This window comes from Rhinopithecus roxellana, chromosome 5 (assembly GCF_007565055.1).
Source record: "Rhinopithecus roxellana isolate Shanxi Qingling chromosome 5, ASM756505v1, whole genome shotgun sequence".
Lineage (NCBI taxonomy): Eukaryota > Metazoa > Chordata > Mammalia > Primates > Cercopithecidae > Rhinopithecus > Rhinopithecus roxellana.
The window spans coordinates 113,663,299-113,675,529 of record NC_044553.1 but is presented as its reverse complement, the minus strand read 5'-3'; the positions used below and the strand labels follow the sequence as shown (position 1 = coordinate 113,675,529).

General features: G+C 40.7%; 1 protein-coding gene across 5 annotated transcripts in view; it reads left to right on the top strand.

The window, feature by feature from the left end:
- The window catches only part of LOC104678092 (5-formyltetrahydrofolate cyclo-ligase), a 58,392-nt gene extending 57,909 nt beyond the window's left edge, over positions 1 to 483 (top strand). For all 5 annotated transcript variants that reach the window (XM_030930388.1, XM_010383294.2, XM_010383293.2 and 2 more), the window contains exon 3: positions 16 to 483. In XM_030930388.1, coding sequence (XP_030786248.1) covers positions 16 to 248 — 233 coding nt within the window. In that variant the 3' untranslated portion in view covers positions 249 to 483. The remainder of the gene's footprint in view (positions 1 to 15) is intronic.
- Positions 484 to 12,231: the final 11,748 nt, after the last annotated feature.

Here is a 12,231-nt window from a genome sequence, read left to right as displayed (position 1 = left end):
TCCTTTTTTCTGCAGGGGGACTCGATCTCATCTTCATGCCAGGCCTTGGGTTTGACAAACATGGCAACCGACTGGGGAGGGGCAAGGGCTACTATGATACCTACTTGAAGCGCTGTTTGCAGCATCAGGAAGTGAAACCCTACACCCTAGCATTGGCTTTCAAAGAACAGATTTGCCTGCAGGTCCCAGTGAATGAAAATGACATGAAAGTAGATGAAGTCCTTTACGAAGACTCATCAGCATCTTAAATCTGGATTACTACAGCCAAATAATCAGTGTTTTATATGAGAGTAAAGCAAAGTATGTGTATTTTTCCTGTGTCAAAAATTAGTTGAAATTGTACATTAATGTGAATACAGACTGCATTTTAAAATTGTAATTATAAAATACCTTATATAAAACTATGTTTAAAAACCAATAGAAGTGTGAATAATAGAATATTAATTAAAATGGAGGCTATCAGCCTAGTGATTTTCAGCTTAACCTCCTGGTGTTAATGTGACAAGTTGATCTGTCTACTTGGCAATTTAAGTTAAATATTTATGAGGAACTGTGCTCCGACTGAGTGCGAGAGGAAGGTAAGCTCACTGGGAGTGGACACTGTATTTCATTATGTCCTGTCGTGACCTGATCACGCATGGAGACTTGGGGACTATTAATTGATTTGTTGGTATTTGCTTTGGATACAGAATTCCCTAAGAATATTATCTCACTTCATCATGACTTCCTTTACTCACTCTAGAATTTTATGTTGGACACTTTTTAGCTTTTGGTGGTTAGTAGAGGGAAACCTTTTATGATTTAAATACTTTCACTCCACTTATTGGTTACCATTACGGCATGTATCAGCCCCTGATGAGTTTAAGATCTGGTATCTTATAAGTTAGAAATTATTTCTGTTTACTCATGGTTTCTGCTTTGGAAATGAAATTTGCTGTGAGTTGAAAGTTGGCAGATGGCACCACAGCTAGGGAGCAATAATTTTGTTGTGGGGATGATTTGGTCATCTCCAGAAACCCAGGAATCTTAATAGACACGGCTCTTTTACTCACACCCCACGTCCATCCTGTCACCAGGTCTTGTTGATTTTGCCTCTGAAATGCCTCTTAAATCTATTCTCTCCTTTTGATTGTCCTGTCACTCTTTTTGTCCAGCCTTTTAGCATTTCTAAGCTGGACTAGGCAAGAGTGTCACACCTGCTTCCCTTGCCTTCCATCTTGCCTCTTCCAGTTTATTTCTCAAGCTGTGGTCAAACTGATCTTAGAAAACACGAATCTAATCGTGCAGCACCCCTGACTAAGGTCTTTCAGTGGCTGTTCAGAGCCTCCTGGGTAGCAAACAGATGGCTTCTGTTGTATACAAAGCCCCTTAAGAGAGGTCTCCTCATCTACTTTTTCTAGCCTCTTGTCTCCCCACTCTCATCTTCTCCTTCTGTAACACTGAGCACTGCAGGCTTCTTCTGCCCTTTGCACATTGTAAGCATGCATTTCTCTCTGTCTGAAATGCTCTTTCTTTTGTTCATCTAGAAGGCTGTTTACCCTTAAAAACTCAGCCATAACATCATCTCTTCTGTGAAGTCCTCTGCTACTTTCCCAAGCAGAGTGAGTGTTCTTTCCCTTGTCTGAATGGCCCTGGCCATTGATCTGCTTATCATGTTGTCTTAGGTATCAAATTATTTGTTGTCATATCTGTCCCCTTTACCATACTGTGAGCTCCAAAGAAGAGAAGTGATCTTTATACTTCTTATGCTTAGTAGACAACTAGACATATAGTGTGTGTGTGTGATAATTTTTTAATGAAATAATTGAATACATTGGAAGTGTTTCATTCAAAACACTCATTCATTATTCTTTGGATAATAGCATAGATTTGATGTTTTATGCGCAAAAGTAAAAACATTTGAAAAATACATTTGAAAAACCCATATTAGGCTAAATATGGATTTGTACAATATAATATTTACGATGAGAAATGGGAAGGAAACTGAATTCGTACAAGCTATGAAGTCACATTGTTGTACTGGTTAAAAATATTGGTAAGTATTATTTTGACTATAAGGTTAAAATGAATGTTAATGTAGCTGACATGACTGTTGGTCTGAAATGGTTGAGCAGTAAAATTCCTGACCTACTGCAGGTCTAGAAAGTTTCGTATTGTTGAACTCAGTCTATGTTATTCTTCTATTAAATGAGAGCATTTAAAAACCACTCTACCAGCTCCTCAAGTGCAGACAGAATGCCGAGTTAACTGGCCAGAAAATGCAGGGTGCTGAGATTCAAGAAAGTCAGAGGGCCATGGGGTCTCTGGCCTGGAAAGAAAAGCACTCCCTCGTGATCAGTAATGCACAGTATTTGTGCAGAGGGTATTGGAAGGGAGAAAATGCCCCTATGATGCAGGTGATGACAACACTGTAACTCTGATTAGGGCATACACAGAGGCTGAAGACAAGGCCTTAGACTCAGGAGGCAAGCACTTCAGTACAGGCTAACATGAAGCAAGAATGGTGAGCGTCTCAGATGAGGGGACAATCTGAGTAGAAGAGAAATAGCAACTAGATCTGAACAAAAACAATTTCAAGTATTGGGAAATTGGAAATATATCAGGGCCCCAACATAGGTCTGTGCTTGCTGTATATACTACAGAACTGTGCTTAATTTAATTAGAAAGTAAACTATATAAAGTTCTAGTCAAGAGCATTACACATTTAATCACAAAGTCTTACTAACTAGGAGATTGATAAATGTGTCTAGGCATGAGTGTCTTGCTACAGAAGCTCAGTTCTTGGTCGCAGTTTTTTTTTTTTCCCTACAGAGATCATTGAAATTCAGTTGATCACACTGCTGTTTAGTCGTATATTTACATGCTTAATTTCTCCACTACCCTACGATCTCCTCAAAGGCAAATTCTCTGCCAAGTTCATGGTTTATTCCAGTATCTACCACAGACACGCAAAATAAAGAGCCAACAAATTCTTTTTTTAATTGTTCCAGCAACATTTATTGAATATGTAACTTTATCAGTTATAGATTAAGTTCTCCAATATATGTGAATCTGTTTGCTGGCTTATTCATTGTCCCTTTGCTATGTTTTTCTGTCTCAGCACCAGTCCCAGATTGCTTTAGTTCTCACAGTTTTAAGTCTTGATGGCTACGAGGGTAAGCCTCCTTCCTAATTCTTCTTCAGGAATGTCGAAGAGCCAATAAATTCCTGATGAAGGAATGAACCAGTTTGAATATTGCCCTGTCTGTGCTGTGCGCTTGCTCGTTTTTATGTTGGTTGCTGTTTGCTGCTGAGATTCTGTCCCCTTGGCATTGTCTCAGGCTTGGATTATTCCAGAACAAGTTTTCTATTACTGCGTTGCATTGTGTTGGGCAGTCCATGTATGTGTGTCGCATTGTCTGTGCTACTTTTCCTTCTTAGTGCTCTCTCGTTTGCTTTTTATGGTTGTCGTCTTCCCTATTCCTGGATGGTCATAGACCTCCTGCCCTTTAATGGTAGTTTCCAATCCCTATAAGCACCCACCCAAATATGTTTATTTATATGCTTAAAGTAATAATAATTTTTTCTGAGTAATAACATACACATAAAATATACACACAAGAAGTATGAGATAATGTTGACATAGGATATATGATATATAATATACTTGTGTATATTTTATACATACAAATAAGTATAATATACTCATTTTTAAAAACAGCGATATGATCAAGAGCAGCATGAGATGATGTTGAAGTAGAATATATTATATATAATTTATAATGAACTTTTTAAAAAAGCAATATTTTTTAAATAAAATTTTTTGGACATTTACTATTTTTGAAAACTTATTTTAACACCTTTTGAATGATTCAAAATTCTGGTTCTGACTTCAGTTTATTTCAATATTTGGTCTTAAGGGCTGTTAGAGCTGAAAAAGATACCTTCTAGAGAAGCAGGTTCAGATGGAAGGGAAACTATACCTACTAAAATTTTCAATCCTATTTACCAATTTTCCAAAGATAAATTTTTTTAATTTAAATCTGGCTGGTAAATATCCAATTTCTTGATGTGAATATGTAATTTTTGCATGTTAATCAGAAGGTGCTGTACATTTACTTTGTTAATAAGTGAGGGCTGGAGTTCGAGGTTACAATGAGCTGTGATTGCGGCACTGAACTCCAGCCTGGTGACAGAGCAAGACCCCAAACAACAACAAAAACACATAAAAAAACAAATAGGTTTGAAGCTTATTGAAATTCTTTCAAAGATTTTAAATCAAGTTAGAAAAGTTCTGCTTACAAGTTTTTTAGTTGTGTAGATGTGAAAATGTTTGTAGGTGTCACACTATTAATAGGTTTTGACAACACAGTCATATAATGATGAAAATATTTCCAAATAGCCATTTTTATATGCACTCTCCATACTATGAGTCTCTGAAAGTAGTTCCTTTCTGTCTCAGTGATGAAATACAACTTTCACTCTGAAAATTCAAATGAGATGTATTTATTTATTTATTTGAAGTTTACTAGTAGCCATTTACAATCTCAGAAAGGTCAGAAAATGTGGAATACTTGCTCTTTGTGCAAAAAATACACATAAAACTAATATTTAAGTTACAGCTTTATTTATTTATTTATTTTTTGAGACAAGAGTCTCTCTGTCCCCCCCTCCTACTGGAGTGCAGTGGTATAATCTTGGCTCACTGCAACCTTTGCCTCCCGGGTTCAAGCGATTCTCCTGCCTCAGCCTTCCAAGTAGCTGGAACTACAGGTGCCCGCCACCACGCCCAGCTAATTTTTGTACTTTTAGTAGAGACGGGATTTCACTATGTTGGCCAGGCTGGTCTTGAACTCCTGACCTCGTGATCCGCCCGCCTCGGCCTCCCAGAGTGCTGGGATTATAGGCGTGAGCTATCACGCCTGGCCAGTTTATAGCTCTTTTAAAAGTATTTTAGCTTGAGATGATCAGAGAAATTTAAGTGAATCAAAGATTGTTTGTGGGTACTTCCTATTGCATCTCAAAGAGTTGTAAATATTCTACTATATGTTAAAGGTCTTAATTTTATAAACTTCACATCAGTGATACCCTCAGCACATGGGACATCTTGCCTGTGAATTATTTAGTAATGCTATTGCTCAATTCTTAATGTGGAATCTACTATCTCACATATATATATATATATATATATTTACAGACAGAGCCTCCGTCTGTTGTCCAGGCTGGAATGCAGTTGCGTGATCTTGACTCCCTGCAACCTCCACCTCCTGGGTTCAAGCAATTCTCCTACCTCAGCCACCCGTGTAGCCGGGATTACAGGAGTGTGCCATTATACCCAGCTAATTTTTGTATTTTTAGTGGAGATGGGGTTTTGCCATGTTTCTCAGGCTGGTATTGAGCTCCTGGCCTCAAGTGATCTGCCCACCTCGGCCTTCCAGAGAGCTGGGATTACAAGTGTGAGCCACTGTGCCCAGCCCCATCTCAAATTTAAAAAAACATTTCAGTCAAAGTAGCCATTCCATCAGGGATTAGACTTAGTTTGCTCATAAAATAAACTTTTTTTTTTTTTTAAGGTAGATTAATTTTGAGAAATATATCCTCACCACTTCATCGCTACCTTAATGTCTTTCTTCCTGCAGTGGTACTGTAAGAGGAGACATGTTGGAAACATCTCTCCTACTCAACCTCACGCCCTGAAAAATTTATTCCTGTACTTATTTCTTCAGATTGTCAGCAGTGTTTTCTACTTGTCATCCAATAGTACTTCCTGACAAAAAGATGCATGAGAACTTTTTTCCCCCTAAATTGCTTCACCAGTATTTCATCCATATTTCCATGACATGAAGAACAAGTATTTTTTAAATGGTATGTTACTTTTTGTCTTTTGCTATTAAGTGAGAAAACTTTTGAAAAGTTTATAAACATTTATGGCTATATTTAGTGAGCATTGCTCAACAAGTATTGGAATTAGTATCTCGCGATGTTAAGTATTGCTGAACACATTGTGGAGGTTCGTCTCATCTTCTGGATCTGTAGCTTCTGCTAATTGTGATGGCTTCACACTTTTCATTGTGTGTATCTGAAGAGTGAGGTCCATCATTAACGATGGTTAACACAGATACCTACTTTAAAAAATCTTTGTGATAATTTCAATTTTTTTTGGCTGACTTCTTGGTAAAACTTAATGTTTTCTTTTCCTGGCTGATGAATAGCATGCACCAGGAACAGAAGTATCAGCTAGTGTTGTCATTTTTGCTTGCAGTTACAGGCTGAATATCTCCTCTCCGAAATCTTGGGACCAGAAGTGTTTTGGATTTGGGATTTTTTTTTGGATTTCGGAATATATGCATTATATACTTACTGGGTAAGCATCCCTAACTGAAAGTCTGAAATCTGAAATGCTCCCAAGGACATTTCCTTTAGGCCTTATGTTGGTACTCAAAAAGTTTTGGATTTTGGAGCATTTCAGATTTTGGCTTTTTGACTTGGGATGTTCAACCTGTATTACAATTATCCTTGGTCTGCTGTTTCTTTGCAAGAATCTTTTTAAGCTACTTGTCCAGTGGCTTTGTTTAGTGAAAACTACCTAATAGGTAAGCCCTTGTGTCTGGGCAGATACCAAGGAACTGCAGTACATCTCAATATGCTGAAATCAACTAAACACCCCTCCCACATTATCTAACTCCTGCACCCCTGCCATCTCCCACCACAGCTTGTATATTGTACCTGACATAGGACCTTCTGATTTGCAAGTGGAGGGAGGGGCTGATGTCAATCTAAATTTTAACTTTTAGCAAAATGCAATTTTTTGTCTTTTCAAGATGAAAAGTAAATATTAGTAGAGGTTCTAATGTCTTCTTCCCAAAACCCAATGGGTTAGGTTCACTGGTCACTCCACTTAGTGGCTCTGCTTGAGCTACAGAGTCATGAACTCCATCAGTCCCTCCTCTGTTGTGTGTGCTGACTGTGTGTATGTGTGTAGCCTCTTGCTGGTACTGGCCTCCCCGTGATTTCTTCATCTTTCTGGTCCACTTGTATCCCAATACAAGCCTTTTTGTCTTCTGTCTGAGTGCTCTGGTTGGGGCTGTTATTTTGCCCGCAGTATTTGAGTGGAATAACTTCTTTAAGTTATTCTTTTAAGAACAGAGTGCCTTTAAGACCCCTGTCACCTAGGAAACAACAGATCCCTTTCCTGTGGGTCTTTCCCTTTCAGACTTCCCCTGGCTGCCAGGATCTATCTCTGAGTATATCAAAGGATTTCCAAGACTAGATTAAAAACTAGAAATACTTTTTAAGCCCCCTACTCTTCGCCTTTCCATTTTCTCCCTCTTCCCATCACCAGTTGCAACCGTTTTTTTAATTTTATGTATTTATTTATTTATTTATTTTTGAGGCAGAGTTTCACTCTTGTTGCCCAGGCTGGAGTGCAATGGTGTGAGTTCAGCTCACTACAACCTCTGCCTCCTGGATTTAAGTGATTCTCCTGCCTCAACCTCCCAAGTAGCTGGGATTACAGGCATGCGCCACCATGCCAGGCTAATTTTGTGTTTTTAGTAGAGACAGGGTTTCTCCGTGTTGGTCAGGCTGGTCTCGAACTCCTGACCTCAGGTAATCTGCCCGCCTCAGCCTCCCAAAATGCTGTGATTACAGGCGTGAACCACCATGCCTGGCCACCATTTTAATATTGAGGCTTATGATGACAACAGACCACATCATTGCCAGTGAAAAAGATATCTGAAGGAAAACCTATTGTATTTTATTGCTTTATTATGTGTCCCGTGAATGTCGTATTTATCCTTTTAGTCTTAAAATAGTATGTTTAAAAAGTACACTTTCAAAGCAAATTGTTGTTTCAATGGTGAGTCAGATCCCAAAGAGTTCACTACTATAAATGGCAAATATTTGGTTTATCACTGAGGAATAATCTCTTCAGGATTGAAATGCAAAAAATGTTATTTCTTCCCAAGCTTAGAGATAAAGAATACTATATTATTCTGAAGATCTGGGTTGGGATACTGTAGATGTTGACCATGTAGAATGGATACATTGCTGTAAGTCCTAAGTACTTGCTGTTCCTCAAATCTAGCGGTAAGATAAGATAGCAAGTCCTGCTCCCTGTAGGTAATGTAAGAACCAGTGGACAGTAGAGATTAGTTATCAGTGTGGCCATCTCCTCCAGGCCCTCCTCCATACTTCCACGATTATCTTCATAAAACATAACTCTGCCCAAGCCACCTACCTGCTTAACAGCTTTTGATGGTTCTCTATTGCCCAAGGAATAAAGTCCAAACCCTTAGCTTACAGATAGGGCCCTTTCCAACCTGGCTACAACCTTGCGTTATCTCTCTCTCTCTCCCCATCCCGATTTCTCCTCACCCTCCTCCATGTGCGCGCACACGCACACACATACTTTTTATACCCTTCAGACCAATAATGCTAGGTACCAACAATGCGGAGTAAGAACTAGATTTATACAATTGAATATGATAATTAGTCTAGAATAAGAAAAGTGTGTTAACAGATAGTGGATGGTTCGGGAATGGAAGAGTCAGTGAACCACCAAAATATTCTAGAAAGTGAGTATTCACCTTTATTGGCACGTGAATCACCTGGGGATCTTGATAAAATGCAGATACTGAATCAGTAGGTCTGAGGTGTCTAGGGTGGGGCCTGAAATTCTGCATTTCTGACAAATCTTGGGTGCTGCTGCTGCTGCTTGTTGTTTGCTGCCCACTTTGAGTAACAAGATTCTAGGCTACACTGTCCGATGTGGAAGCCCTAGTCACATGCGGCAATTTGAACTTAAATTGATTAAAATTAAATAAAATTTAAAACTTACTTCCCTGGTAAGCAGTTAAGATGGTAGCCACATCTTAACTGCTACATAGGCTCATTTGGCTAGTGTCTACCATATTGAATAGTGCTCTATTTCTGTCATTGTAGAAAGTTCTGTTGGACAGCACTGTTTTCTAGAGCACTATTTTTCAAACTGTTTTCTACAGACTACCTCTTAAATCAGAATCTCTGGGAACGGGGGTTGGAAATTTGCGTTTTACATACACTCCAGGGTGCCTTCTGCATGTTAAAATTAGAGGAACACTTCTATAGGGGATCTAAAATCTGCTATCCAGAGGTCAATTTAATGTGAGAATAGGCAGATATCACAGACAGACATGGGGCAGCTCAGCTTAAATTGGAATACCCTCTTGCCAGTCATGAGAATCATATCTAGTTGTCTACAGGTGCCTCAGGTTTTGTCTGGCAGAGATGATTTCTGACACCAATGCTATATAGGCAGCCTGGGCAACATAGTGAGATCTTGTCTCTACAAAGTTAAACAATTAGTTGGGCATGGTGGCATGTGCCTATAGTCCCAGCTACTCAGGATGCTGAGGTGGGAGGATCACTTGAGCCTGGGAGGTCAAGGCTGCAGTGAACTGAGATTGTATCACTGCACTCCAGCCTGGGCATCAGAGCAAGACCCCATCTCAAAAAAAAAAAAAACCACATAGGGTGGAGGAAGCATAGCCCTCAAGCCAGTGGTATTCTGCAGGTGTGTAGCTGGTCCCCGGTATATTCTCTGGTCTCATACGCCTTCTGGTTCTCCAGGTGCTAACATCTGGTGAGGACCACAGCCTGCATCTGGTTTTAAGGATGACTCCCAATCCTGGAAGGTACAATCAAATTATCCTTTTTCAGATCGATTGGATCTGCCTTTCCTGCCCAGGAACATATTTTGGGAAAATCTTTTTATTTTTTTTTTGCCACATTTCAGATATGAAAAGAAGTTCCATTTTCAGGGATCAAAAAGTTCAGCCCAATCTTAAATCAAAATTTCATTTTCTTATCCAGCTTTATGCTTGTTTCTTTCTTCTATGTCCCCCTCCTCTCCCAGCTCCGATGTAGTCTTGGTGTAGAATTTCATTTTCCTTGCTCCACACCCTTTCTTCGGACTTTGAAGGTTCTGACAGTCAAGGAGAAAGGCAAAGCCGGCCTGAATCAATGCTAGTATAACCAGGCCATCAGTGCCTTCTACACGTCAAATGCCCAGCTGATTTTCTTCCAGTTCCTTTGTGGGTTTTGTGGAGAACCTCTGCTGGCACTGTGTGTATTGCACCATTCTCTAGCTTACTTCTGACAGTCTCTGCTCAGATCTTGCCCTGCAGAAGCACACCCCTGAAGTTCCCTAGCCCAACTGTCAGCCCTCTTGACCAAGTCCTTTCAGGATGACTTGAGTCTATTAATAGCTCCACTTAAGGTGACTACTTGGCTAAATAGGTAATTGGCTGCATACTTGCCCCATCAGACTGGAAGTGTCAGCTGCTCTCATGCTACTCTTGAGGGCTGCTCCAGACAGTCCACAACTATCAGAGTTCTGCTACTTCCCCAAGTGCTGGAAGTCACATGTCACATTCTCCCAGGAACTGTTGCTGCTCTCCTCCCAGAACTGATAGTAGCACTAGGGTGTCTGATTCTGCCAGGAGGGAGATACCTCTTTTGGCAAACACTTCCATGCTCTGAAGCAGCCTTTACTTGGCTTGGAGTCATGGCAGGGAATCGTGGGGAGGGGAAGGAAAATGTCACAGCACCCTTATAAGTCCTCTTTCTTTAAAGAGTCTGCTTAATCTCTTTTTTTCTAATACAGCCTGGAGAAGGATGGTGGCAGTGACAAAAGAGTCATTCTGGCTCTCTGTTGGTAAATCCTACATGGATGTATATGTTGGACATCCCTTATCCTGCACCTACATCCTTTCAGACCACTTTTTTCCCTCTAGCCATTGGGTACAGCAGACTGGCTGCATACAGGTGAAGCCAGACAGCACTTCTCACCTGCGTGATTTTCAACCCTGGAATGTCACATCTGAATGAGACCCTTGCAAGGACCTTCTCAGTCATTCTGGTGCATGTACAAACCTGGAAATGTGTGGTAGTTAACACCTCAAGGGGTAATGAATGCTTGGCTGGTGTGAATTAGAAGCCAGTGGATAAATTATCTTCTCTTCCAACCCTTAGGCAGACAATTCCGAGGTGTATTCTCCATCATTCCTGAGAGGATTGTCAGGCTAGTTGCAGCGAACTTCTGTGCCCATGGTGGCAACCAGGTAGATAATTCACCCTCAAATTGGCCTTCCCTCTGTTTCCCTCTTCCCAGTCCCCACTCCTGTTTTTTGGGGATCATTTCCCAAAATACTTTGTGCATGCAATTCCTTGTCCTAGGCACTGCTTTTTTGGGGACCCAGTCTAAAACAACATGTTCATTACCTCTCTTTAGAATATGGGGATGCTTGTCATTTATTGTCCTTGCTTTGTGGAAAACTCTAGACCAAAGGAGAAGTCCCACCTAACATCCATTGGAAATGGAAAGCTGACAGTCATAGACTGATTGCCAAGCAGAACCCCACGCTGCTTAACAGCTTGCACAGCGTTCCTGTTGATGTGAGTTCTTGTTCTGGTTTTTGAATGGGGGGTAATGTGAGGTGGACAGATAAACCTTGATTTAGATGTTGAAGAGGGTCTCTAAGATCAGGAGTCTATAGTCTCTAAATTGGAGTCTGTAGTCTAAGATTACTTTGTCTATATTAGTTATGGTTCTTTGCTTCAAGCAAAGACTAAGAAAAAAAGAGGGCTATTGGAAGGAGTAGTAGATGCTGTGGCATGCCTCCCGATTCCTCATTAGGACTGAGGTATGCTCTCCTCCAGCCCCCAGGATGTTTGCTGGAGGTAGCTCTGAGCTGAGGCCTCCCCTGCAATTGTCCTTGGCTAAAGAGGGCCACCTTGCCAAGGTTACAGCCCCTTCTTGGTGGCAGCCTACATCCAATACCTGGTCATTTTGGAGGTGCAAAGCCTCCATTGCTTCAAGGCAGGATACCTCTGAAGGGCCATCCTAGCTCCAGCTCCCCAGGAATTGGCTGAGGCCTATGTGCAGTGCACAATTTCATTTCAGGTCCTAGTCTCTGCTCAATCCCGCTTCCTTTCCTCCCTCACAGGTGTTGTTGTTGAAAGCACTTTCCAGTAATCTTTCTGCACACAAAGCACCAGCTCAGTCTGTTTCCTGGGGAACTTGAACTACAACAGAATGATACTGGGGAGTTTGCAAAATCAAACTAAACATAGGCAGCAGGAAGGACACAAAGCAGGGGAGCCCCAGAGATCTTAGTGGTAGAAACTTTTAAACCTCTTAAACCTCTTAGGGTACCACCAGGGTATCTCTGCTCCATATTTAAATCCCTGGAAGGAAGCCTCTGATTGGCC